Source organism: Talpa occidentalis, unplaced genomic scaffold (genome assembly GCF_014898055.3).
Source record: "Talpa occidentalis isolate TD23 unplaced genomic scaffold, MPIMG_talOcc4v2.1 talOcc4.7, whole genome shotgun sequence".
NCBI lineage: Eukaryota > Metazoa > Chordata > Mammalia > Eulipotyphla > Talpidae > Talpa > Talpa occidentalis.
Window position 1 is genome coordinate 135,692,575 of NW_023605083.1, and position 26,315 is coordinate 135,718,889.

General features: G+C 69.7%; 2 protein-coding genes across 4 annotated transcripts; one reads left to right on the plus strand and one right to left on the minus strand.

The window, feature by feature from the left end:
• The first annotated feature begins 57 nt into the window (after window positions 1–57).
• NDUFAF8 (NADH:ubiquinone oxidoreductase complex assembly factor 8) lies at window positions 58–1,822 on the plus strand. Its single transcript, XM_037492614.2, has 3 exons — window positions 58–373; window positions 456–566; window positions 1,488–1,822. Exons 1-3 carry the CDS (start codon window positions 290–292, stop codon window positions 1,512–1,514), a joined length of 222 nt encoding a protein of 73 aa, XP_037348511.1. The 5' UTR covers window positions 58–289; the 3' UTR covers window positions 1,515–1,822.
• Window positions 1,379–25,134, minus strand: SLC38A10 (solute carrier family 38 member 10). Of its 3 annotated transcripts, none has more exons than XM_037492611.2 (17): window positions 24,993–25,134; window positions 23,513–23,630; window positions 20,390–20,435; window positions 19,669–19,762; window positions 18,341–18,484; window positions 17,749–17,873; window positions 15,694–15,796; window positions 15,018–15,200; window positions 13,649–13,760; window positions 13,241–13,347; window positions 10,985–11,141; window positions 7,575–7,742; window positions 6,942–7,358; window positions 6,370–6,489; window positions 5,683–5,706; window positions 4,530–4,691; window positions 1,379–4,334 (listed from the first exon to the last, which is right to left on the minus strand). In XM_037492611.2, the coding sequence occupies exons 1-17, from the start codon at window positions 25,089–25,091 to the stop codon at window positions 3,316–3,318; spliced, it is 3,198 nt and encodes a 1,065-aa protein (XP_037348508.1). In that variant the 5' UTR covers window positions 25,092–25,134; the 3' UTR covers window positions 1,379–3,315. The 3 variants fall into 3 exon arrangements, with proteins under 3 accessions (XP_037348508.1, XP_037348507.1, XP_037348509.1); XM_037492610.2 differs by having other exon boundaries at window positions 1,379–4,337; XM_037492612.2 differs by lacking the exon at window positions 5,683–5,706 and having other exon boundaries at window positions 1,380–4,337.
• Window positions 25,135–26,315: the final 1,181 nt, after the last annotated feature.

Sequence of the window (26,315 nt, forward strand, 5' to 3'; positions counted from 1 at the left end):
CCCGCGCCCCCTCCAATCACCGCGCGGGGCGGGCCTCGCTGGCCTATAGCCCGCGCGGGGGCCGCCTCCGGGAAACAGTTTGAGCCCGAGCCAATCCGAAGTCCCTTTCAAAGACTGGCAAGCCCTCAAGCCAATCATAGGGTCCCGCAGGTGCAGCGCGCACTGAAAGCTGGCCAATGAGAGGCGCGGGAAAGACTACGGGCGGAAGCGCCGACCTATGGACCCGTTATGCACCGGAAGGGGCCTGGCCTAAGATGGCGGCGCCCGTGGGAGCCAGGGAGCGCCTCTCATGTCGGGGAACGGAGCGGTGTGGGGGCGCGTTCGAGGCCGCCTCCGCGCCTTTCCCGAGCGCCTGGCGGCCTGCGGGGCCGAGGTGAGGGGCGAGGGCGGGCGGCGGGGCCGCGGGGCGGGCGCTGGCGAGCGGGGGCCGCGGGTGACTCCGTCTGCGCCCGCAGGCCGCGGCGTACGGCCGGTGCGTGCAGGCCTCCACGGCCCCGGGCGGCCGCCTGAGGAAGGACCTCTGCGCGCGGGAGTTCGAGGCCCTGCGGAGCTGCTTCGCCGGCGCGGTAGGTTTCCCCACCCCGGCGGCTCGCGGGGGCCCTGCCGCGGGGCGTGCAAACGCCCAGGGGCGCCGCCGAGCCCCCGCCCCCGGCCGGGGATCGGCGCTGCCCCCTGGCCTGGACGCAGCCCACCCTGTCCTCGCGGGCCCGGGCCCCCGGCGGGCGGGGCGCTGCGCCGAGAGGCTCGGGAAGGTCGCTGCGTGCGCGTGAAGAGCCGCAGCGACGTGGTCACACGTTTCCACGAGCGACCCCAAGATGTAGGCTTGGGGGTGGGGGTGCTGGAGGCGGGAAGAGCCCCCTGGGGAAGCCAGGAGAGGCGCCTGCGGGGGCTGGCTCCAGCGACTCCTCCGGGAAAGCTGGGGAGGGGGCCGGGGCCAGAGGTCCGCAGGGGCCGCCCGCACGGCTGACGGGTTGCGGCGGCCGGACAGCCGGCCCTGGTCACCACCTCACATCCAGTGTAGGCGTCCACCCGGCTGCCTGGTCCCCGGCCGCGCCTCCCTCCGGCTCCTGGGCGTGTCTCCCTGCAGCCCCCTGGAGGTTGGAGGGCCCATCACCCTTGTCGTCGGGTCACCTGCCCCCCCCCCAGGCACCCCTTTGCTCCACCCGCACACCTGGCACCCAAAGGGTGGGACTAGGGTGCTGAGATGTGCGAGCAGCCAGGAGGGGCTGTGGGCTACCGTCCGCTGTCTCCTTGCGGGCCCGCGCCTGCTGCGTGCAGCTTGACTCTGCTCTCCTCCATGGAAAGGGGTTCCTGAGCCTGGCCCTTGGGGGTGCGCCTGCAGGTCTGTGCCCCCTAGCAGCTGCAGGCCTCGGCCCAGGGGGGCTGAAGTGCAGCGTCCACCCCGCCCCTTCGGCCATGCACCCACACAGCCGGGCGCCCCGCCGCCTTGGAAGAGGCCCCTTCAGATAAAGCACTTTTTCTTTCAGGCCAAAAAGACCCTGGAGGGCCATTAGGAAGGACCAGCCGCTGGTCTCCATGAGCTGCCCGAGGCCACGCCATTGGGGGTCCGACGACCCCAGTTCTCAGGGCCAAGAGGAAGAGGACCTGGCCGGTGTAGAGGGTTGGGGTGAGGACAGGCATTGGTGACGAGCAATAAAGCAGGGGTCAGCGCTCGCGGGGTGTCTGTGTTGTATTCCGTCTACAAGCTTGTCTGACGCGGCTGCAGCCGCAACCGCCAGCTCACAGGACACGCCAGGTGTACGCCATGGGGGCCTGCAGGGAGCCCTCCAGACTCGGCGGGATGCAGGGGGCCCTGTGGGCCCGAGTGCAGGTGGGGGGACCCAGGGTGGCTTTGGAACCCAGCTGCAGGGCACAGGCTGAGCTGCCCTTCCGCAGCCTCTGGAGGCCTTGCCTTGCACGCCCTGCCCGACAGCCAGGTTGGGGCCGTGGGTCCCGGCACCCACGGCCAGGGCCACTCGTGAACCCCAAGCGGGTTCTGTGCTCCTGTTTCTGCCTCACAGTTCCAGAAGTCTGGAGCCCCCAGGTGTGACCGCGCACCTCTGAGGCGAGAGCCTCCCTCCTAGTGAACTGGGTCCCAGGAGCCTGGGGGCTGCAGGTTGGGCAGCCAGGTGGACAGCCAAGCTGCACAGTGACCACAGGAACTCAGGACAGCCGAGGCCCAGGGTGGGCTCTCCCGTCTCGCCCCTCACCTGGAGGGCCGATGTCCAGGCCTGCTGGGCCCCTCTCCCGGCCCTCCCGGCCCCCCTGCTCGGCCGCACACCCAGCTCCCTGCTGCCTCGCTCCGGCCTCCAGGAAGGAGTGGGGGCACCTCAGCCCTGCCTGCTTCTGCAGCTGTGTCACCCGGGCCTCACCCCTGTGCTCTGCCCACTTGCATCTCAGCCAGGGTGGGCGGCCCAGACTCCCATCCTCGGGGTGGGGCGGGGGCCCTCGGGGCTGCACCTGGCCTCCACCCGCTTATGCCCCGTGCGGCTAGGTGGCTGGCCATGCCGCCCTGCTCTGGGACGGAGCCCTTACAGGCAGGGCTGGCCCCCACTGCCCTGTGGTCAGAAAGCACAGCACAGTCCCGGCCCCCAGACCCGCCCTGGGGTGCTGCCGGGGAGGGCAGCGTTGCCTGCGGTGCGGTGGGAGCAAGGCACAGCAGAGCCCGCACCAGCCACACGTCCTGCCTGGTCCTGGCTGGCCCTGCTCTGGCACCATCTCGGCAGCTGGGTGTGAGGGGCAGGGGGAGCTGCTCCCAGGCAGAGGCCCAGGAAAGCCCCAGGACACCTCCACCAGTAGGCAGGCCGGTGGGCCATGCTGGGGCAGGCGGGACCAGCCCAGGGCTCCGATGCCAGTGCACCAGCAGCCCCGGCCGGCAGCGCTGTCCCTGTGGCCTGAGTCTTGGCACCTGAACCTTCCGTAGGAAACTTGCCTCAGGAGCTGCCCAGATATGGCTGCTTTGGGGCGCTTCCTGGCACCCCCCAAGGCTGCCGCCCCCATGGGCCCTCCGGTGCGAGCGGGGTCGCTCCGAGCAGCAGGGAAGCAGCGTTTATTAGTCTCCAGGAGGCTCACAGCCAACAAGAGTGAGAACCAGCCGCAGGGAGGTGGGGCGGGCCCAGGCGGCCATGGGGGCCCTCAGCCCGGCTGGCACGCGGGCCCCTGGGGTCTCTGCTGGGCGCAGCGGCTCTGCCACCAGTGAAACCCCAGAGGGCTGGCTGCGCTCTCTCCAAAGACCCGGAGGCTGGAGGGCCACCACTGGCCTGCACTTGGGGCGCCCCTCGGGCTCGCCTGCTGACCAGGCTGCAGCCCCGGCGCTCAGGCCTCCTCCAGGGCGGGCGCCTGCTTGACCCGGCGGCCGTGCACCACCCGCAGAGTGCCCCCTGCGGCCTGGTGCAGCTGGGCCTCCAGGGCGCTGCGCAGGTCACTGAGCTGCACGCCAGGCAGCGGGTCAAGGCTGATGAGGACCGAGTCCTCCAGGGCTGGGCCCCCGCCAGCAGGAGGGGCTGCGGCACGCCGCCGCCTCCGCAGGTCAGCGTCCCCCTGGACTTTCAGCTCCCGATTGGGTCTGGCGTTGTCTGGCTTCGGGGCCCCGGCGACGGCTGGCCTGGGCCCGGGCCCGGCGTCCGGCCTCTGTTCGGGCTCTTGGACAGCAGCGTCCTCCCCAGCGGCAGGGGCCTGGTCCCCGCCAAGCGCGTCCTTCCTGTCCAATGGGCGGCCGCCCCGCTGCCCGCCCTGCCCCCTGTCAGAGATGGCCGGGCGTGCGGGCGGGGGAGGCGTCCTCCCTGTGGGCGCGGCGCCCCCAAGCCGGCCCAGGTCTCGGCTTCCTGGTGGGGGCTTCCCAGGAGGGCCCCCAGCCCCGGCCTCTGCTGCCGGGACATCCGCCTCCTCTCGAGCGACGCCTCCAGGGGCCGTTTCCTTCCGGGATTTCTTTCTTTCATCGGTGCCTCCGGCAAACACGCCCTCACTTTGCCCGAGGGGGTCCCCAGGGCCATGCTTCTCCGGGCTCTGGGGTCCCCGGGCAGGGTCTGGCTCCGGGACCTGCTCCAGCAGGCTGGTGCCAGCGCCCTGGGGTGCAGCGGCCCTCGGCTGGGCCTGGGCAGCATGGGGCTCTGGACGCAGTCCACCCCCAGGAGGGCCTGCCGGTGGGGGCCTGCCTGGAGCCCCCTGGGGTTCCTCCCAGGGGCGCTGGCCGGGCCCTTGGGGAGGGGCGGGGTGCCGCCCCAGTGCAGATTCCAAAGGCTGGGCAGGGGTGCGTGGCACGGTGCCCCCCGCCTTCCCATCCTGCACCTCCTCCTTACTTCGGGGAGCGGCCGCCCCAGGCTCTGGCGGCCCGTCTGCTGCAAGCGAAATTGGCGTCAGGTCAGCTACGGGCCCGGGCAGGAGCCACCGCTGCGGGCTGGGGCACCACTGGCCGGCAGTGAAGGCGTCCGAGCCTCAGCCGACCCCCAGCCCGCCCCGGGTCCCCGACCTGGGCCGCCCCGGCCCCTCCCCGCGCGGTGGGTGCAGCTGCCGCCCGCGAGCCCACTTGCCGTCCTCCCCGTCCTGCCGCTGCTGGTGGATCTCCTTGTGCTGCTCCTCGATCACGGCCAGCAGCTTCTCCTGCTGGTCCAGGAGGCGCTTCTGCTGCACCTGCTGCTCCTGTATCACCTGCAGCAGCACCGCGTGGTCCAGCATCTCCGCCCGGCCCGCCCCTGGGTGGGGAAACACCGCGCTCAGGGCCCGCGTCCTCCCACACGCGCCTGCAGCCCCCGGCCAGCTGCTGCGTCCTCGCCGCGTGTGGCTCGCACACGCCTCGCGGGCCCCGTCCCCTCGACTGTTGCCTCTGGAACCGACCCCCGGAGAAACCCTGCGAGGCCCCGCGCCAGCGGGCCAGGCTGCTGACCGGTCCCGGCCATTCAAGCCCGAGCGCCTGAAGACCTCCGGGCCTGAGGCTTCCCCAGGGTGGGAGTTTCAAAGGAGAAAACCACTTCCGTGGCAGCGGGGCTGGGCAGCAAAGTCCACGCCCGCCCAACGGTGCCCCCACACCTGCCCCGACACGGGCGCACGCGAGCAGACCGCTGTCCGGGCGCGGCTCTCGTCAGCTGGCGGCCGGGGGGCTGGGGAGCGGGTGGCCCCCGGTGAGCAGGAAGGCTGCGCTGGGTGGGCAGCCGAGCCTTGGACCCACGGGCACGCTGCACCCCAGCCTGGGACTCCACGTGAGGCCGGGCAGGGACGAGAGGGGCATTCCCAGAAGCACGCGCACAGAGGCTCACGGGAGGACGGGGCCCCGCAGGGCAGGGCCTCTCGGCCACCTGGCACAGCAGCCCAGGCCCCAGGACCCTCGCGGCGCCTGCCTGAGAACACCCGGGTCTGCGGCGGCGGGTGCCTCCCTCCCGAGGCCACTGGCACTCCGTTCCCGGGACTGCAGACCCGACCGCCCGGCCACGCTCACGCTGCTGCCCTGCAGGGCGTGACCCTGAGACGGCCTTCGGGGCAGGGACGGCCCCACACGCCACCCGTGCCCTCCCAGGGCGATGTGGGAGACGCCGGCCAGAGAGCGCCGCGGGCAGAAGCGAGGGTGGAGGCGGCCGGCTCTGCCCACAGGCGGGCCCCCGCCCCACCCAGCAGCCCGGGCACGCGGACACCGCGCAGGCAGGGCGGGGGAGGCCGCCCGCAGCGCCCCGGACGCCCTCCAGTTCGTACCTGCCACCAGCTTTTTGATCTCAGCTGCTCGTCCCATGGGGAGGCGCACAGGAGAGAGGCAGAATAGGACACGTGAAAACCCTCTTTCCAGAAAGGAAAACGAGTCAAAGGGTCAAGCGGGTTTCGGCGGCTCGTGACGAGGACGGGACCCAAAAGACAGGCCCGAGGAGAGACACAGGAGCCCGTGCGCCCCCAGAGCCACCGAGCCCAGAAGACCCACGCCTCCGGCTCTGCCCCCGGCCAGGCGGCACCAAGCACATCGCTCGCCACGCACGGCCCGGGCGCAGGGGTCACCAGCCGCCGCCCTGCACCGCAGAGGCCACACCCGAGCGGCGGCGCGCGAGCTGGGGCGACACCCCGAGGGGCAGCCAGAACACGGCTCCCCGGAGAGGGAGGCCCAGCCAGCGTCGTCTCAGGACAGGGCCGGGCTCCCGAGCGGGGCCAGCTACCCTCCGCCCGGCGCCCACCCCCACGGCTGCGGGCACAGCGCTGGAGACGCCAGCCCGGCGCGAGCGAGACCGGGGCCCGCGCCCGAGCACGGTCACCACAAAGGGGCAGAGGGCGAGAGGAAAGGCTGCAGGGAGCGGGGTGGGAGAGGCGGCAGGTCCTGCCCAGTGGCCAGCCGGGACACGGGAGGGGGCGCAGCGGCCGGCCAGGCCGGGCAGGGGGACGCGCGGGCGGCCTTACCCTCCAAGCGGCTGCCGGCACGGTCCCTGGCCTGGGCCTCCGCCGTCCTCTGCTCTCGTGGCTGGGCCTGCGCCCCGGCCCCAGGACCCGGCTTCTCCTCCGGGAGGGGAGCCTGCCCAGCTGGACACACGGGAGACTCGGGTCTGTGGGGGCTCGGGAGGACGGGGCGCCCAGGAGATGGAGGGGGAGGGACAGGCGGTGGCACCTGATCCCTGACACCCCGCCACCTGCGCAGCCCCGCCCGTCGGCCCAGCCTCCCCCGACCTGGGACGCCGGCGAAGTCATAAAACATCCAAGCCCTCGTGCTCAGGGCCGCGAGCCAGCGCCCCCGCCTCGCCGCTCACGCCAGCAGCGCCCCACCCCGAGAGCCCCCAGAACACGGGGCGGAGCGGCCCAACGTCCAGGCCGGCCACACCCGAAGGCGTCCCAGCGGCTGCAGAGCCCCAGGCGGTGGGTCCCCCGCGGCTGCAGACAGCTCCACACCCACGTGTCACGTGGGGACTGGCCGGGCCCTCCCGCCTCTCCCCCAACCCCCCATGTCCACTGCAGCCACCGGCCAGGTGGACACCTACCGGGCTCACTCTTCTCCTGGGCCCCCTGGGCCTGGCCTGGCTGCAGGTCGCCGTCTGCCTGCCCCCCCGCATCGGCCGGGGCGGCCCGCTCCTCAGCCAGTGCTGTCCGGGGCCCTGGCTGCAGACCCCCGTGGCCGGGCCCCAGGCTGTCCTCCTCGGGCGCAACAGCTGCCTGACCATTGGCTTCTGGCACCTTCCGGGGATCTTCAGGATGCTCGCGTCTGGGGTCCCTCTGCTCAGAGTCGGGCGGCGGCAGCACCCTCTGGCCCTCGCCCTCCGGGGCCTGCCCGCCCCCGAGTTTGGAGGGACGCTTGTTCTCCCCCAGCCCCTCCTGGTCCTGACCTTCGTCCACCACCACCTCGTCGCGAGGCACGGGAGGCTCATGGCGGTGGGCCTCGCCCATGGGGACGGCGACGCCTGGAAGGAGAGGGAGAGCGTCGGGGAGGGCCCGGGGGACTGGACGCTGGGCGGGCGCCCTGGGCCCCGCTGTCTGGCCGCAGAGAGGCGCTGCTTCGAGCAAACATCAGGGGCCGCAGAGCAGCCGTTGGGGCAGAACGTCCCCGTGGATCCCCGTGAAGCAGGCAGAGGCCAGACTCCTCCGAGATGCGGGGCCCTCCCGTGGGCGCCACCCACCTTGCCCGGGGCGATCCAGCTGCGCCTCCTCCCGCTTCTCCAGGGGGTCTTCCCTCTGGGGCGCGTTCACAGGGCCCTTGATCTGGGCCTGCTCCATCTCGTCCTTCTCGCCTGGCAGCTTGGGCTTGTCGCGGCCGTCCTGGGCCGCTTCGGCGACGGGGTTCTGGCCTGCGGCAGACAGTGAGCTGAGCGCCTGCGGGCTCCGGCGCTCGGCCCGCCCCGGGCCGTGACCGCATCTCCCAGGCAGGTGGCGGAAGCGAAGCAGTTGCTCCTTTTCCTGGCCAGTCGCGAGCAGTCATGTAGCACAGGACACTGTCCTTTTCCCGGTATTCGGAACAAAACACGTCAAAATGCAATTCACACCAAGCGGGAGCGGGAAGGGCCCCACACGTGCAACACCGGCCATCCCCACCAGAGGGCAGCATGTGCCCGCCCAGCCCGAGGGGGCGGCCCCCAGACCCCGGCCCGCAGGGGGGCACCACCAGCCACACTTGAGGAAAGAGCCCAGCAGGCTGATGTGCAACCCTGCCACCCGGCTGCCCACTGGCAGGGAGGCACCCTGGCGCCCGGGGCCGACGGCTCACAGGACTGGGCTGGGGAGGCCGAGGGGAGCTGCGCCGTGTCAGGCGGGGCGTAGAGGCTAAAGGGCTATCCGGTGAGAGAAGTTTCACAAAGGGAGGCCCAGGGGCCGACGCTGTGCCCCAGGCGCAGGCCCTACTGGGCAGGCCAGGTCCTGTTCAGGACAAGGGCAGCGCGGTTGAGGGCCAGACCGGCCAGGCCAGGGGGAGCCCTGGTGTCCATCGGCAGCCCCGGCCAGGCCGCGCCCCCAGCAGCAGCCATAAATCAGGAGTCTGTCTAGCACGCAGAGTTAAGAGGGGGCCCGAGAGGGAAGGGAAACACGACAAAACAAACAGGAAACCCCTGCTCGGCCTTGGGACTCACGGCCTCTGGGCGGGCAGCCGCTCAGTGGGGGACAGGCCCGCGTGCAGAGTACCGAGCAGCACCAAGGCCAGGTGGGGTGACGCTGGAAGGGGTCCTCCAGAAGCCCTGGGGTGTGCCGCTCCCCGCCAGGGCACTGGGCAGCACAGCAGAGGCCCCGACTCCAACCCTGGGCCCTCGGGCGCTGGACATGGTGTCTTTCAACTGAAGGGGCTTCTCATCAGGCCAGTGCCCTGCCAGCCCCCTTGGCCGCAGTAAAACCAAAGTCAAACTCCCCAACGGGCAGAGAAGTGGCCTGTGCAGTGCCCCCGGCTCGGCTTCCCATGCCGCCTGACCCGCAGGTCCCGGGAGGAAAACGCGCCCCAGTGACTGGCAGTGACCGCGTGGCCGGCAGGGGGCGCTCACGCCCGGCGCAGACACAGGCTCACCCCCCCACCCCCCGCGGGCTCGGAGCAGGGCATCCAAGGCTTGTCCCCTTCCCACTGGATGTCAGCCGGCCCACGGCCCCCCACCCTCCACCCCACCCCCGCGGGCTCGGAGCAGGGCATCCAAGGCTTGTCCCCTTCCCACTGGATGTCAGCCGGCCCACGGCCCCCCACCCCCACCCCACCCCCCGCGGGCTCGGAGCAGGGCATCCAAGGCTTGTCCCCTTCCCACTCGATGTCAGCCGGCCCACGGCCCCCCACCCTCCACCCCACCCCCCGCGGGCTCAGAGCACGACATCCAAGGCTCGTCCCCTTCCCACTCGATGTCAGCCGGCCCATGGCTCCCGGCTCCTGAATTCTGGCTGGGGGAGGGGGCTAAACGCCCTGAACCCCGGGCCTGGGGCCCTGGAGCGGGACAAAGAGCAGTTCTGGGCTGCAGCTTCCGGAGCAGCCCCTGCCCACCACGACGGGGCCGCCACTGAGCAAGACGGGCCAGGGCTGACACCGAGTCTGGGCCACAGCCAGCCGGCGGGCCTCGAGGCCCCTGCCCTGGGACTGCCGGCTGCACGGCTCCTCTCCCTGGGCCTTTGTGTCCTGCCCGCTGGAAGACAGCTCCCTGGACCCAGCGTCCCTGGACAGGCTTCTCACAAACTGCTGCTTGCGGGTGCCGACGCCAGACGCCCCCAGCAGCACGGGAGCCAGCAGCACGGGGAGGCACACCCGCGCCACCCTGGCCTGGGGTCGCCCTCTGCCCCGCGTGGCCTGACGCGGTGCTGCCCGCAGGCTGCCCTCCCGTCCAAGCAGCGGAAGTTTGGGCCCCGTCCAGTGCATACCCAGAGGCGGTCCTGGCTATTCACCCTCCCGGCCGGTGGCAAGTTGGGCTGCAGGAGGGTGCAGCTCCCCACTTTTGGGACGGGGTCACGGAGGGGGAAGGACGGAGCCAAAAATGTCACAAAATTCGAACCCGCCTGCAGGGCCCTCTGGGGCACCCGCGCACTCAGAGAAAAATGGCCTAATTAGCCTTCTTTACTGGATAATTGCTTTGGTGAGCCTGGCTCGGCCCGCACCCTCTCTCCTCCGTGCTCCCCGGCCCCGGGGCCCTGCAGGTCGGTGCAGGGCTGAGGGCAGCGGGCAGCTCTGGCCCCGAGAGCCTCCCAAGGGGGCAGCAGCCTGATGGGGCACGTGCACGCGGGGGCCCCGCCCAGCTCTGCTCCTACCAGGCAGCCCATCAATTACGGGGGAGGCCGGGCGAGAACAGCGGAGGCGCTGAGCAGGGCACGTGGTCCGGCCATATGTTCCGCTGCGGCCTCAGGGGATGGAAACCAGCTGTGGCCGGGGCTCCAGGTGAGCCAGCGCCCCACCACCCCGCGCAGCTGCTGTGGCCCCAGGGAGGCAGCTGGCCCCGCAGACACCCAGGGCTTGCCAGCGTGGGGGCACCACTGGCCGAGACAGGGTGCAGGCCGGGCCCACCCCCTCTTCAGGGCTCTTCCCATCAATTTACTGAATCCACAGCATGCAGCGGGCACTCCGCCGGCCCGACCGCTGCCTTCTCTCTCCGCCGCGTGGGGCTCCCCACCCTATCAGGCCTGCCCTGCAGGGCCCACATGGGGTCTGGGGCCACCCCCCCATCCCTGAAGGCAGGGCGCAGCTTCTTCAAGGTCTGGGCTCCCCAGGAGGCCCAGAGACTGTTCCTCCACTGTGTGGCGGGAGGGTGGACAGCCAGTTCCTCCAGTAGACAGGAAAGCCCTCAAGGGCCCTGTCAGAAGCGGCAGGCGAGGCGCAGGCACCTGAATGCCACCAATGAAAGGCTGCAGGGGCAGGCTGGGGCCTTGGGGTCTGCAGGGGCAGGCTGCAGGCCTTGGGGTCTCCATCTCACCCGCGCCACGGGCTCTGCAGCGAGGCAGGCACGCCCCCCAGACCCCAGCGCAGTGGGCATGTCACCGCAGACAGCACCAGCACAGCCCGGGGCCCCGCACACTGGACAGGCCCGGCAGGAGAGACACCCTGGCGGGCGCCATGGCACCTCTGCGCGCGGCTAGCGTGTACCTGACAGCCGGGCTGGCTCCGCCTTCACAGCGCCCTCCACCTCCACACGCCGGCCCCCGGGGGCGTCCTGTGCCAGGTCCACAGGGGTCTCCTCGCTCACTGACAGGGTGCTGTGTGTGCTGACCACCAGGATGCCCAGGCCGACCCAGAGCACCACCTGGGGAGACAGAGACCCCAAGGGCAAAAGGGGCACCCGAGCCGCAGGCCACTTTGGCAGAGCAGCCCGGTATGTGGTGTGGGGGAGCGGCGGCCGCCTGCCAGGGGCCATGGGCCTGGGGCCCGCCCACCTCTGGCCACAGAGCTAGGTCTGTTGACAGCTCCGGCCAACCTGGAGGGGACCTGGCACCTGCCTCGGCTGGTGGAGGGGCTACGCCTCACAGGCCTGCATGGGGCAGGACAGTGCCCAGGGCCTCCGGGTGCAGGACTGAGGGGTGGGCTGAGAGGGGCCGGGCAGGGTAGGGCCTCAATGGGCACCCTGGGGACACAGGGAGGCTGGCGGGGCTGCCCTTCAGGGCTGGCACCTGGACCAAGAGTGAGATTCCCGGCTGCCAGACGTGGGATGACCCCGGAGAGGAGGCAACCTCAGTGGGACCCGGTCTGAGTGCAGCCCCAGGCAGCGCCAGCTCTAGCACGCACTCAGGGAGAGCGGGCAGGTGCGAGGCAGGGCCGCCCCGGTGACGGCCCAGGACGCCGCGGGGACCCGAGGGCTGGCCGCAAAGCACAGTCTCGCGGGACGTGAGACACACATAGAGTTCGGGCATCCGTGAGGCATGAACCACACCGAAGGCCGGAGGAGGGTAAATGGAGCCAAATCATCACGGGACACGGGCCTGGGCTGGAAAGCGGAACAAGTGGATTTGGGGGCGACTCCAATAGGTCAAGGTGCCAGCCACGGTGCCCTTGTGCCACCCAGGAAGCGTAAGCAGGCAAAAAACTGCTTTATCTAAAAAGCAACAAGAAAGAAACAGAAAAAGGAACAGATGGGACAAATAAAATCTAAGAGCAGACAAGAGCGAGCACCCCCGTCGGTAACCACGCCAACCGCAAACAGCCCCGGACACTCGTCACAAACGGGAGCAACACGAGACAGGATCAAAGTCCCCCCGCACCAGCGCAAGGCACACCTGACGTGTGAAAGTGGAGAGCAGAGGAGGAGCGAGGAGCAAACCGTGTAAATACAGCCCGGGATGCAGCGGGGGGCCACCAGGCCAGCGCGGGGAGGAGGCGCCTCCACAGACAGGAGGGGCCTCGCGGGTCACCCCTGCCCCTGCACGCCCCCGTGACACGGCTCCACGGGGAACAGCAGAGCTGGGCCGCCGCCACTGCCCCCGCCACACCGCAGGCGCTCGCCACAGCTGGCCTCAGGCAGCCTCAGGGCATGCAGAGCACCCTGGGGCCTGCAGACAAGACCGGGAGAGCCCCGAGGGGTCGGGAGCTGGAAGAAACCACAGGAGAGAGACGCAGCCGCGTGTAGGCCCCCACGCCGTGAGCAGAACAGCGGCGCCTGCCTCACAGCCACCCTGGAGGACGCTGGCACCAGCCCTAAGACCTCATTGGAAGGGAAGGGCCAGAGCAGGAAAGGCCGTCGTGCGGAAGAACAAAGCCGGGGCCTCCGGCAGCCCGCGTCCAGGCCTGTCCCGGCTCCACGGCGTGGACCCAGCAGCGCCGGCCCCAGCAGAGGCCGCGGGGCACAAGGGAGGCCGAGGACAGGTGGCCGGGGGGAGGGGCCAGACGGTCGCTGAGAAGGCGAGGCTGCCCCTGAACAGCAGGCGGGCGGCGGGGCGGGTGCACTGCGGTGCCCAGGGAGGCCTCAGGGCCTGAGCGCGGCGCCACGGCTACCGGCGGCGGTCACCGAGCCGGAAGCGCGGGCTCACTATGGGCACCGGTGCTCTGCCCGCGCCACGCCTCGCCTTACGCCAGGGCAAAGCCACCCTCCTTGGACTGCTGGCCGGGAGAGGCCTCAGGGAGCAGCCCCAGGCCCACACGGGGTCCCTGTCTAGGAGGCGCAGACACCACCCGCATCCTGAGGCACCCGTGGCACAGACACCTGGCCCGCAGGCCTCAGGCACGAAGAGAAGCGGCTGCAGCCTGGCACGCAGTCCGGGGCGCCCACACCCAGGCACCCGCTGGGGGCTGGGCAGCACCAAGGCCTCTCCCGGGGAGACCTGCGCCAGCGGGGCTGGACCCTCGGAGCCGGGGCTCACGGCCCGCTCCAGCCACCACCGGGGCGCTGCCTCCCGCCCTGAGCTGCCCCACCTGGGAGGAGAGCGCGTTCTTGTGGATCTTCTTGTAGATCAGCGCCGGGCAGATGAAGCAGATGAGGCTCCCCATCGTGGCGCCTGTGAGCCCCAGGATGGTCTCCACTGGGGAAGGGTGGGCGAGAGGGACGGGAAAGGGTAAGTGGCGGCCCGGGTGCCCAGCGAGCCCTCCCTCGGCGCTGGACGCTGCCAGGAGCAGAGGCGGGCCCAGCAGAGCCCCCAGGGCCTGAGGGCCCAGCGGACAGCACGGACGACGCAGGCGGGATCGGCTTCCCAGGGACCTGGGCGGGCCTCCCCCGCAGGCGTCTCCTCGTCCCCGCGCAGGTGGGGCCTGTGGCAGCCGGAGGGCAGAAGCAGGGGCTCTGGGGGATGGCGTGGTGGGGGAGCTGCAGCGGCCCCCACTCACCATTTGGGATCATGATGCCGCCGACCATGGTTCCAAACACCACGAAGAGGGTGAGCGCTTTGAACCGCAGCGGCGGCATGTAGCCCCCGGCCGCGAAGGTCCCGTCCTTCTGCTGCGGAGAGAGGGCAGACCCGCTTGGGATGATGGCCTCCTTGGCCACGCCCACCAGCCAGCCTCCCCTAGGGTGCTGCCAGACCCCCCGGGGCCCCCAGGAGGCTGGCAGGGGCGCCCCGACAGGCAGATACAGCCAAGCGACCCAGCAGAGTCGCAGCCAAGCAGACGCCCACTCGCCAGTGCCACCGCAGCCCTGCTGCCCAGCTAACGGCCAGTGCCAGCCCATGCTTTCCTGACAAGGGTGCCAGCTGGGTCTATGGGATCCACGTGGGCACACGCGGGCCAGGCACACAAAGGCCGCCATCCTCATCTCAGCAGGCGGGTGAGGCGCGGTCCAAGAGGAGGGGCGGGCAACACCAGGAGGTGCGACCAAAAGCCCCTACCTCCGTGCCCCGCCTGTGAACATGGGGTGCCAGGACCCAAAGGGGGGACAAAGGCTTCCAAAACACCGGGCACAGAGAGCCGGTACCAGCCAAGGCGAGGAACACCAGCCCTCGGCGGAGCTGCAGCTCACTGGGGCGGGGCAGCCCACAGGCGCTGGGGCGGCGGAGGCTGGGGACGGTGGGGGGACATGGCACCACGGGGCCCGCCGAGGACGGAGAGGCATGGGAGATGTGCGTGGCCTCGAACGCCGCCGCGGCTTTCATAAGCAGTACGGACGCGGCACACGGGGACACGGAGCTCCCCGCAGAAGCGTGTGCCCGCAGCAAACAGGAACGGCGGGGCCCACAGCCAGGGGCCCATGGCCGCCCGCCTTCATCCCGAGGGGCAGAGCCTGCGCCCGCCCAGCTCACAGGGCGAGGGGCAAGCGGTAGGGTCCGCCCTGCGGGGCCCGGCCTTAGCCCATAGGGTGGCCGTGGGCAGGCATGCTGGCCACAGGACAGCAAGCTGAGTCCGGCTGCCCCCAGGCCCTGGGAGGCCCTGGCAACGCCACAGCTGGACAGGAGATAGAGCCGGGATGGGAGAGACCGCCATGCAGAACCCTCGGCTGGGCGCGCCTCCTGCTTGCAGTGCGCCTCCAGGACCGGGTGGAGCCGAGCACTGCAGACCTCCGCCCACCTCCAGCCCCCCAGGCGTCTCCACCCTGGCTGTGGGCTGGGGTCACAGGCCACGGACGCCGGGGTGGCCTCGCCACTCTCCAAAGGCCACTCAGCCCCGCTGAGAGACTTTGTCACCACGGAAGCCCTTCCTCACCCCTGGAGACACTGCCACGGCCGCCCAGGGAGGCGCCGCGGGGCCTGGGGAGCGGCCTCACCTGCTGCTCGAACAGCAACGTGTTCAGGGCCTGGCGGCAGGGCAGGATCATCATGGGGAAACCCACGGCCACCGACAGCACGAAGCCAGCGCGCATCATCTCCGTCACCAGGTTGGAGGGGAAGTGCATGAGCACGTTGCCCGCCGTGGCCTCCGCAAAGCTCACATACCCGAAGAAGCCCACCTGCGGGGGACAGCAGGCGTGGGCCCCCGACCGGGCCGAGAAGCAGGTGGCCAGATGGATGGCGAAGGGGCCCCGGGGTGGCTGTCGGGGCGGGCCAGTCCCCATCTGGCTCAAAGTCCCAGCAGGGGGCCGAGGGCCAAAGCCCCGAGCATGCAGGCACCCACCACCCCTGCCACCTCCTTATGACCCCTGAGGGCATGGGGCGGGCTGAAACCCAGCCTGGCGCCGTGGTGCCCGCTCCTGGGGTGGGGGTACTCCCGCGTCAGCGAGCTGGCGGTGCTCATGGACACTCCCTCGTGACAGCGGGTCAGGGAAGGTCTCATAGAGGCCAGAGGACAGGAAGAGGAGCCCAGGGGCCCAGGGATGCCAGCACCCCAGGGTGGGGCCTGGCGACGAGGCCCCGCCCCCTGCACCAGGCCACGGTGGCGGGGGGGGGGGGGGGGGCGGGGAGTGCCAGTGCTGGGGCCCACAGGGGCTGAGGACAGGGTCCTACCATGACATAGAAGGTGGTGACCACGTTGAGGGAGGAGGCGAATATGGAGCTCATGGTCTTCACCGACGGCTCGTCCAGGCTATCGTAGGTGGGCAGCACCTGGCTGTGTGGAGACAGGGCTGCACACCCAGCAGGACGCCGCGGGCCGTGCCCGCCCAGCCCCCTACCTGCCGCCTGCGCTGCGGACTCAGGCCGAGCGGCTGAGACGCCCCCGCACAGGCGCCACCCTCGGCGACAGAGGACAGGCTAGTGGCTGGAGCCCCGGGCCCGGCACAGCTGGGCGGGAGGTGGTCCCGTGTGGGCGGCACATGGGGCCGGTGGCCACACTCTGGAGGGGCGGCCGGGGGCGCTCTGTTCTCTGGGGTGCACAGTGGTCAAGGGAGCTGGGGCCGGTGGTCACACCGTGTACAGGCTGAAGCCTGGACCACCTTCAAGGCGAGAGGATGGGGTTGCTCACTCCACAGGGGGCGCCCTCACCGCCCTGCACACCCCAGGTCACCCGTGGAGCGGCACCCTACCCGGGGCCCTGCGCCAGGCCTGGCTGCTCATCCCTGAGGCCCGGCCGGGGGGCAGAGGGCCTGCAGAGAAACACGGGACATCTGGGGACTAACCGCTCCTTGGGCAGTGGGGGCATCAGTCCCCAGCATGGAGGTGGAGACCCTTGTGGGTGCTGGGGTGAGGCGTGCGGCGGACCAGTGCAGGAAGCACTGCCGGCCCGCACCCGCGCTCCAGGGCCCGCGGCCGCACCCCGCAATGGCCCACACGCCCGCACGCTGACTCTCCAGCGGTAAGAGGCGCTGCCCCCAGCCCCAGACCAGGCCTGCCTGTGGACAGCCCCTCTGCCCAGGCAGAGCCCGGGAGACCCACGTCACCAGGACCTCACCAAGATATAAGCCCGGAAAGGGCCGCCAAACAGTGACCGCAAAGGGAAGGCCCGGCCCCCAGAAAGGGGCCCCGCAGGCCGGAGAAGACAAGCCAAAGGGCAAGGGCAGGCAGGAGGTGCCCTCTGCCCGGGCACACACAGGCTCCAGGACCGCGGTCAGCGAGCTGGCTGCGCCTGCCCGGGGGCCCTACGCTCCCACGGGCCAGCACCGTTCAGGGCAGCCCGCACTCGGCAGGCCGCGCACACCCCCCCCAGAGCCCTGCCTGCGCCGAAGCCACACCCGACAGGGGCCACTGCCACGTGCCGCCATGCAACAGCCCGGCGCAGGTTTGTTTTTAAAAGCAAATGTGCAGACCAAACGGGTCACAGATGGGCAGGCACGCAGGCCAAGGAGGCACCGCCCGCTGCCGCCGCGGGGACTCCAGCAGTAGAGCTGGCGCACGCCACGGAGCGGGAGCCGCATCGCACGCGCGTGGGTGTGAACCAGCGGCGTGAACAAACCTCCCCCCAGCGCTTGACGGCTGGCACAGCCAAGCCCACCAGAGCCCAGGACCCACGCTGCCAGCCCCCGCCCCGCACTGCTGCTCTCTTCCTGTGGGCGCCGAGCCCCCACCAGGCGCCGGCAGCCATCGCTGGCTTGTCGTGTGGTTGAGAAAGTGACGCGGCGGGACCGTGGAGGGGCCTGGTCGGTGCCGACAGCACCGGTGCCCTAGAGAGGCATGTGGGCGTGCACACACATCAGCACACACTCAGGCGTGCACGCACAGCACACACGTGTGCACACACCTGCACAGAGGTGGGCAGGCGAGCGTGCACACACAGGTGTGCATATGCATGCACGCACACAGGCGCGGTTGTGGCAGCGTCCCAGCGGCAGCCTGGAGTCAATGTTTGCAATTTCCTTCTCAATATTCTCCAACAGCCTCAGTGCTGGCAAGGGCTGGGGCGCGGAAGTCAGATGGCGGGGTGCTCCGCGGCTGCACAGCCGCTCCCTGGCAAGTGAGGGGTTGCCAGGGTGCTGGCGACACTCATGAGGAAGGCTGAGAAAACAGCTCCCCCTCGGCTTCAGGGGGAGGAGGCGGAACTGAGGACGTTTCTCCTGGGCCGGATCTGTCCACCCAGGGCAGAGGGCTGCGGCGGCCGGGCCGGGCCATGCTCACAGCGGTACTTACGACTGGCAGGCGAAGGACATGCCAAAGATGGGGATGCAGCGGAAGATGCCCTCCCAGCGGAAGTAGCCAACCCGCCGCAGCCACTGCCCGCCAAAGAGGCCGTGCTTGAGCGAGGACAGCACGATCTGCGGGAGAAGAGGGAGCTAGCGGCCAGAGCACAGCTCATGCCCATGCAAGGCGGCCTGGCCAGCACCCAGCAGCCATCTGGCAGGCACCCCCACGCACTCCAGACAACAGGACGCGCCCCGGGCAGCTTCCTCCCCGACAGGCGTGAAGACAAGCTAACAGGGGCCCGGGGAAAGACCGCCGGGCTGACCCTCACAAGCAGCGGGCTGGGCCTAACCCGGCCACCTCCTAAGGCCCTGAGCCCAGAGATGGCCCTTGCTGACCTGAGAGGAGCAGGTCTGGGCTCAGGTCCTGGCGGGAGCCCCTAGGACAGGCCACCCGTCTCCGTGGCCACACGCCTAGCGGGGCTCCCGCAGGGAGGGAGACACTGACTGCGCCTCTCTGGGAGCTCCTGCCCCGCCGCGCCCGATGCCGCCGTGCCTGGGCGCATGCCTGGAGCCGTTGCCTGGAGGCCAGGCGGACTCACCACGAACAGGAACACGGCGTAGAAGACGAGGGCCATGGCGCTGAAGGACTGGATGGAGGCCATCATGTTCCTCTGCAGGCTGAGCGGGAGCACGACACACAGGGACACGGAGGACAGCAGGAGCACGCGGAAGGCACCCGTCACCTGGGGGCGGCCAAGTGCAGGCTCGGGCTGGCTCTAGCCATGGCCAGTGGGGTACAGGTGGCACTGCCTCCCAGGGATACCGACAGCTACTGGGTGGCTGTCTCTGCGGGCATCCCCACCTGATCCCCTGGGGCGCGGCCAGTTCCCAAAACAAGATCACCCAGAGCCAAGGACCCCCGTGACACGGGCCACAGCTCAGCTGCAGGCCGGGTAAAAGCCGGAGGCCAGACGCTGCTGACACGTTGGCTGATCAGCAGCTTGCCACTGGCTGACCTCTGAGAGGGCCTTGGAATTCTGACCCAGAAAGCAAATCCAGAAGCTCCAGCCCGATGTCTCTGGCAGCAGAACACACGAACGCCTGGGCGGCCGTGGCACAGCACGCTGGCAGGCCCCGAGAGCTCCGGGGCCCCCAAGCATGCACGGGCGCACAGTCCCAGCACTCAGGAGCCTTACACAGCGGCCAGCGGGGGCCCTGGGGACATGGGCCGTGTAGGCACTGACCCGCCAGGGGTGTGGAAACCACTACAGGGCCAGCGTCACTCCTGGGTGCCCTGGAGCCTGCAGGTGGGCGCAGGGCAGGGGAAGCACAGCCTTGGGCTGTCACGCTGCGCCAACCTTGCGGTGGGCAGGAGGCGCCCATGATGTAGACGGCCACTTCCCAGGCCCGCGAGCCACTCTGAGAGCAGAGGTGGCACGGTCCGCTCACACAGAGCCCCACCCACCCCACTGGTGCCCAGACGCCAAAGCACCCTCCAGAGAGGAGACATACGGTGCCCACGCGCCCAGCTTAGGCCAGCCAGGCCCCCCACGCGCTGACTCCACAGCACGCCTGAGGTGCCTGTAGCTCAGAGCCGTTGCAAAAAGTCCCTGCATCTGTGCCCAGGCCCCCTCAGCCGGCAGGAGCAGCTCTGGCCAATGGCCCTGACACAGGACCTCACCTGGAGCAGGCCTGAGCCGGCCGCGGCCTGCAGGTTTCTGTTGCCCTCGCCTCTCCCCCACCCTGGCTCTCCGTCAGGTGCATCACTCCGGGAGCCCCGTCTTCAGCTGGCACCAGGCCCACGAGGCTTCCTCCACTGCACGGCCCAGCGCCCTGCCCCACCCGCGGTGACTTACGGAGGGTCACTCCACACGGCCGCAGCAGCAGCCACGCGCACCCAAAGCACCGGGCGCCCGCCCGTCCTTACCTGCAGCCCGAACAGCCGGGCGAAGAAGCTGGAGCCCAGGTCGCCGATGACCACGTAGAAGGCGACGCAGGTGCCCAGCATCAGCCCGATCATGCTGCGGGGGGAGGGGCGTGTCAGGGGCCGGCGTGGGGCCCGGGCGTCTGCTGGGCTGGAGCCCCGCAGGCTGGACGGGGAGGCGTGGAATTTTGACCTTGACGGGCCACAGCCGGGGCGTGTTCTGTGGGCTCCGCCGGCCGACGCAGAGCGAGTATCTAGTGACACTGCCTTTTCCTCCACGGGCCTGAGTGTTTCTCTCCATGGGAGGTTTGAAGAGTTCTCTCAGGCGCTAAACAGCTCTGCGGCCTGAGCCCGTCGGCTCTCTCTGAGCCGCTGCTCTTTGGAGCTCACAACTCCCCCGTTGAGAAGCTAAAAGTGCAATTTCCCAGCAATTTTTCCATCTCATAAAATTTTACTCCAAAGGGGGAAAAACATGACATTTTCAATGTAATGCCACCTCCATGCAACGGTGGGGGCGGCCGAGAGTGACCGCCGCGGGGCAGCCAGGGGGTTCCCCGAGTTTTCCGTCTTTACAAGTAAGACTCTCAGCCTCGCCGCTGATGCCTCCGGGGCGGGAAGGGCTGAACCCCAGCTACGTGGGCGCCAGGTTTCCCCGGGGGTGGCCATGCTGTGCGTCTGGGACGCAGGAGTGAGGACAGGGAGGGCCGAGGCGCCGCCCACCTACCTGGTCTCCACCAGCATCTTCCCCGCCTTGCCGTAGGCGTGCAGCGCTGGGCGGGAGAGAAAATGAGGTTGGTGTGGCTGGGGGTGCGGGGTGCTGTCCCGTAACCACCCCCAGCGGAAGCCGCGAGGACAAGAGGCAGCGAGCGGGAGACACGGGCAGTGTGTTCACACGGAGAGGAGAGAGAGGGAAAGGCCAGGAAAGGAGGCCAGAAAACCATGGCTCCGAGCAGCCGGGCCCCCTGTGGCAGCGCAGGGAGGCTGCAGGGAGAGCCAGGCCTGCGTGTGCGTGTGCGCACACCCATGTGTGTGCAGGGGCAATTTCACAGCCCACCCAAGAGCTTTCACGTGTGCACTTGTGAATTCAAAAGCGCACGAGGGGGCCTCCCTGGGGGTGCAGGGGTTAGTCTTAGCGCTATGAAGCTGTATGAAGCCTCTGGCCTGAGCTCGATCCCCGGCCAGGGAGTGACCCCCACGGTGCAGCAGACCTCTCCTGCCTCGCCCGCTGCTCCCCTCAGCAGTGGATTTCGTCAGTCTGCCTGCTCTGTTCCCCGCTCCGCCTCTGGTGAATCCTCTCACCCCCACACACACCCCTCTGGTCTGTACCCCAGCTCTGGTATGCATAATAAATCTTTAAAAAAAAAAAGGCACGAGGCAGACCCTTCCACATGGGCCCTTCACGGGAGGACATGAGCGCCGGAAGCCCCTTGGGGTGGGTGTCTGGCCCACACACCCCACAGCACCTGCCCCAGCTGGTGAGGGAGCATACGCTCCCAGGGCCTGGCAGAGCCCTGTACCCCTGCCTCCCCACAGCCCCGGTCCAGCCAGGCCAGGGCAGGGGGTTCCGGTCTCCCAGGAGCAAGCAGCGAGCGCTGTGTGAGCCACGCACCCAGGCACCCGGGGCACTCCTGCCCCGGGGCTCGGGAGAACAGAAAAAGCGCTCCAGTGGGCATGATGAGCCCAAAGGCCCTTGCAAGGGTGGTGGTCCTAAGGGCAGACCCCACCCCCACCCCCCTCAGGGCTCATCTGACGGACCCCAGCCGGCCACGCCCATCACAAGCCAGGACGGCAGCCCAAGGCCACGCTGTCCCCCCAGGAGACCCCAGCATCCGTGGCCACTGTCAGCAGGCAGCTCTGCCCGAGCCGGTGGGACGTGCTGGGTGTGCGGGGTGGAGGGACCGAGCTACTCAGCCTCACGCCCCAAGGCCAGTGGCAGCCTGAGGAGGGCGCGGGCTGGCAACCTGGACGGCAGGCGTGGGAGGCGGGCGCCATGCTCTCAGGCACCCTCTGTGGCACGGCACAGCCAGCGGGGGCGTCTGCCGCCATGAGACCCGCCAGCACCTCCGTGAGGGCCGGCTGGGCTGGCAGCTGAACTGCAGGGTCAGGAAGATGCTCCCTAGTGGCGGCTCCTGCCCGAGTGGGGTCCCGGAGCCGAGGGGCCAGACAGGACAAAGGACAGCAGCTGCTGCAGGCAGGCAGGGGCCCTGGGAGTACCCAGCATGCGAGCTGCCCCAGGCCTTGTGGCCCGACCTCCCTGCAGCAGAAACAAAACAGGCTGCAGTCACCCCCTGACGGAGGCACCCCGCCCGCCCGCCCGCCGTCAGGGCCGACCGGTCTGCTCCGGGCTTTCTAGGAATGGTCAGACAGGGCCGCAGCCGTCCGCCTAGGGTCACGTCTCCTTCAGGGCACAGCCAGCACTTTGCAGGGTGTTCCTAGAGACACCTCTGGCGGGGAGAGGGGCCGCCCACAGCTGCGGCCTGGTGCGGAGGGAGGGACCGGCCAGAAGCGCATCCCAAACTGAACGGGGCAGCGGCTGTGGGGCCTTTCACCTCCTCAAGTGACTCCAAAGGAGAGTCCACAGCACCAGGCTACTCCGAAAAGAGAAGGATGCGCCCCGCTTCTGGGGCCAGAGCGAAGCCAGCCCCCCCACCCCGCCAGCCAGCCAGTCGGGGCGCGTGGGTGGCGCAGGTGCTCGGCCTCCCCGCACCTCCTCTCCCGCCGCCTCTGGACCCGCCCTGGGAGCTGGGGCCAGCGCAGGCCGCCCCAGTCCGCCCGAGTCCAGGCCACAGTGCTGGGCGGACACTCACCCCCACAGCCCGGGGCAGTCTCTCCAGAATGGATGTGGGGTGGAGCCCAAAGGCCCACCGCCCTGGGAGAAGGGGCAGTAAAAAGAGCGAGCTCATGGCCTACAGCATCAGGAAGGCCGGGTGAGGCCCCTGATCTGGCCAGCAGGCATCCTGAGAGCCTCAGAAGAGAAGCCTGGAAAGGCCAGGACGCCCGGGGGGATGGGGGGGAGCCGAGGGCAGGGGCTCTGGGAGCAGGGAAGGAAATCTGAGCAGGCTCTAAGCACGGGAGGCAGACAGCAGTCAGGGGAAGAGCGTGAGCAGCTCGGGCCCACCTGAGTTGAGGGCGCCCGTCCATGCGCCTTGACCTGAGGGGAAGACAGGAGGCAGGAGGGGGTTTCACCTCGGCCCCCTTGTGACAACGCAACTTTTTAAAAAGATTTATTTGTTTATGCATATATTAATTTATGCACAGGAGAACTGGGATGCAGGCCAGTGGTATGGGGGTGCGAGGACTCCCCAGAGACAGAGTGGGGAACGGCAGGGAGACAGGAGAGGTCTACTGCGCCGTGTGGGTCACTCCCTGGCTAGGATCAGACTCAGGCCGCAGCAGTGACAGCCTGAGACTGACTCCCAAGCCCCGGGGAGGCCCTCAATGCACTTCTGAAGCATGTGACTGTGTAACTGTCTTCAAAAGAGCATTAACAGTTTTTTTTGTTTGACTTTAAAGATTTATTTATTTATGCATACAAGAACTGGGGTGCAGGCCAGAGGCGCAGGGGTGAGAGGACTCCCCAGAGACAGAGCGGGGAGCAAAACAGGCGGATCCACTGAAACCCACTCTGAGGGGAGCAGCGGGGAGACAGGAGAGGTCTGCTGTGCCATGTGGGTGCTCCCTGGCCGGGGACCGAACTCATGTTGCAGAGGCTGTGGACAGCTCCACAGGTTGTGTCTTAACCCCTGTGCGCCCCCAGGGAGGCCCAAGGGCATTAAGTCTTAGAATGAGAAGTGAAGGCAAACAAGAGGCCCAGCCGGCCTGGGAGCTGCCCAGGCGCAGCGCTCACCCAGACCAGCGTAGGTCCTCCGCTTGCTCAGGCTGGCCGACTTCACCAGGAACATGCAGGACTGGTGTGTCATCCAGGAGCAGAATACCAGGAGCAGGGCACCCAGGACAATGCCACACTGGGGGAGGAAGCAGCCACGTCACACGCAGCCAGCGCAGGCACGGCTGGGGGACCTTCCTGCTGCCCCGCCCCCGCCCGGTGGGGACCACGGTCCAGTGTGGCAGCCAGAAATGCTGCCTAGGGACTTAAAATGTGTACGTGAAAGACCAGCAGGGGCACCGCTCCCAACTGGCCTCCTGGGTGGCTCACCAGCCCCCCATCCTCTGCACACTCCCCTGTGGCTCAGCTGAGGGTGATAAACACATTCTGGAAGGAGCAGAACAGGAAGAGGTGCGCCCCTCTCCCGTGTTAAGCAGACCCCTGGTGGCCGCACCAGAGCTGACAAGAAACCGTAGGCACACACAGAATAAGTCTACCAGGGCTCACAGTGCTGACCCACAGCCCTGTCCATGGCTGGTGAGTGGCCGGACACCGGGCCAGGAGGGGCAGTCAGCAGAGAGAGCCAGACACGCTGTCCACCCTTAGGGCATTCGGGAACCATGGGGCGGCAGACCCGGGAGCCGCCGTGGGCAGGGCTGAGGAGTGGCGGCTCTCAGGACACTTCAGGGCATTTCAGGGCGACAGCAGTGGCCCCAGGACACATGCCAGCCCAGAACCAGGGCATGTGCGCGAGGAGGGGGCAGGCTGCTCCCTGGCTGCACCTCGGGCTGTGCCACGTGGACACAGGGGCCAAGCACTGCCAGGGCAGAGGCTTCCTGTTGCCCACCCCGCCCCTCTGCACTGGGAAGCTCAGGAAGCACCTCCCCAGGCACCCACCACAGCCCGCCCACGGCACTGAGCAGGCTAGCGGTCACGGGCGGCAGCACCCAAGTGCAGATTCTGCACTGGGGCACTGCCAACTCCACCTCCCAGGATGCAGTCCTGGGCCAGGCTGGTCGCAGTGCACACTGGGACATGTAGTCCTTCCAGAAACACCCGGAGGGGGCCACACTGCACAGCGGGACTCGCAATGCCCACACAGACGCTGCTCCAGGGGCTGCGGAACTGGCCGGCAAGGCAGAGTCCCTGTCCTCCCGCTGACACGGCCACCAGCCTCAGCCGACGGACACCTCACACGGGCACCCTAAACCCATTCTCACCCCCATGCGCTGGAGGCTCTAGATGCGGGATCCGCTGGTCTGGTGCCCGCTCGGGCTCATCACAGACCGGCCTTGGCAGCCTCCTGCCCTGGCAGCCCGCCCGGCCGGCGCTCAGGGCTGGCAGCTGTGCCCCAAGGGGGTGCGGCACCTCCTCCCACCGCGCACCCCGGACGCTCAGACTTCGCCCAGGAAACCCAGCTGGGTGGACCCGCCGCCGGTGTCCGCAGTCCCAACGCCCGCCGCGGCACTGAACACCCCGAGGCGCGCCGCGCCGGGCTCACCTGCTTGAAGCAGAAGGGCATGGTGAGCACGCTGACGCCCACGATGCTGTTCACGATGTTCGTGATGAGGCCCCAGTTGGAGGCGGCGGCCGCGGCCATCGCGCCGCTCGGGGGGCCCGGACCCGGAAGGACGGGCGGCTGCCCGGAGGAGGCGGCCTCCAGCCCGCCAGGCCCGGCGGCCGCCTCACGGCATCCTCCCGCGGGCTCTCGCCGCCGGCCCCGCCACCCGCGCCCTGACCCGGAGGACGGAGGCGCCGCCTGGGGCCCAGGGACAGCGGCCGGGCTCGCCGCCGCCGCGGCGCACACACACTTCCGCCTTCCGCGCGCCGCCGCCGGAAGTGACGCCACGGGAGCGGGCCCGGCGGGGGCGCGCCCGCGGAGGCGGGGCCGGGGAGGGGCGGGGCCGGCGGGCGGGCGGGGCCCGGCGGGGGCGCGCCCGCGGGAGGCGGGGCCGGGCGGGCGGGCGGGGCCAATGAGCGGCGGGCGCGGGCCTGGGGGCGGGCCGGGCTGGGCGGGCGGCCGCGCACCTGCCCGAGCGCCGCGCGGGTGCCGGGGGAGCCGGGCCGGGAGCCCCGCCTCGGGGTGGGTGGGGGGGGGGGGGGCCGGGGGCCGAGACTCGCCCCGCGGGGCCCCGTCCGGAGGCGCGGGGAGGCCGGAGAGAAAGGGCTGCGCTGCGCCTTGGAAAGGAGCGGGGTCTTCAGGCCGCGTTTCCGGCTGGTCCCCCTTAGGGTCGACTTCGAGGCTCGAACTCGGCGGCCCGGCCCAGGCCCGGCCTTGCCTGTGGCGCTGGACGCTGCCCGCCCGGGGGTTAGCACCGACGTCTCGCCTGAAACACCCAGGGACAGGGTTGGGGCACCCGGCTTAGGGCACACAGCGGTGGGGAGACCTGGGCATGTGCCTCTCGGGCCCTTGAGCCCCGGGGAGAACGTACCAGCTGATTAGAGGAGCAGGGGAGACGGCGGAAAACACGGACAGAACAGAGAAATCCGGAGGGCGTCTAGAGGGAAGGTCTTACGGGCTGGGCCCTGAGAGACAAATGGAAGTGGCGGGGGGAGGGCTTTGGGGAGGAGGCTGGGGGACACACCTCGTGTTCCCCAACCCGTCCGCAGAATGGACACTTGGAGGCAGGGCTGGGAAAGGCCGTCTTCAAGCCAGCAGGGGCCGGGCGGGCGGCTCCCACTCACATGGCTCTCAGACAATTTTCAGAACACGGGTGGTGGTTAGTCTGAACCCATCCGGGGGATCTTGGATAATCTCCCACCTCAAGGTCCGTACCCTCATCCTGTCTGCAAATTCCCCCTTGCCAGGTCCCGGGGTGAGGGT

Coding starts and splice junctions, on each gene's coding strand:
- NDUFAF8 (XM_037492614.2), top strand. CDS start 290: ATGTCGGGGAACGGAGCGGTGTGGGGGCGCGTTCGAGGCCGCCTCCGC. Junction 374..455: donor TGGCGGCCTGCGGGGCCGAG/GTGAGGGGCGAG, acceptor CTGCGCCCGCAG/GCCGCGGCGTACGGCCGGTG. Junction 567..1,487: donor GGAGCTGCTTCGCCGGCGCG/GTAGGTTTCCCC, acceptor TTTTTCTTTCAG/GCCAAAAAGACCCTGGAGGG.
- SLC38A10 (XM_037492610.2), bottom strand. CDS start 25,091: ATGGCCGCGGCCGCCGCCTCCAACTGGGGCCTCATCACGAACATCGTG. Junction 7,743..10,984: donor GGAGCCAGCCCGGCTGTCAG/GTACACGCTAGC, acceptor TGTCTGCCGCAG/GCCAGAACCCCGTCGCCGAA. Junction 4,338..4,529: donor GCGGCAGGACGGGGAGGACG/GCAAGTGGGCTC, acceptor TTTCGCTTGCAG/CAGACGGGCCGCCAGAGCCT.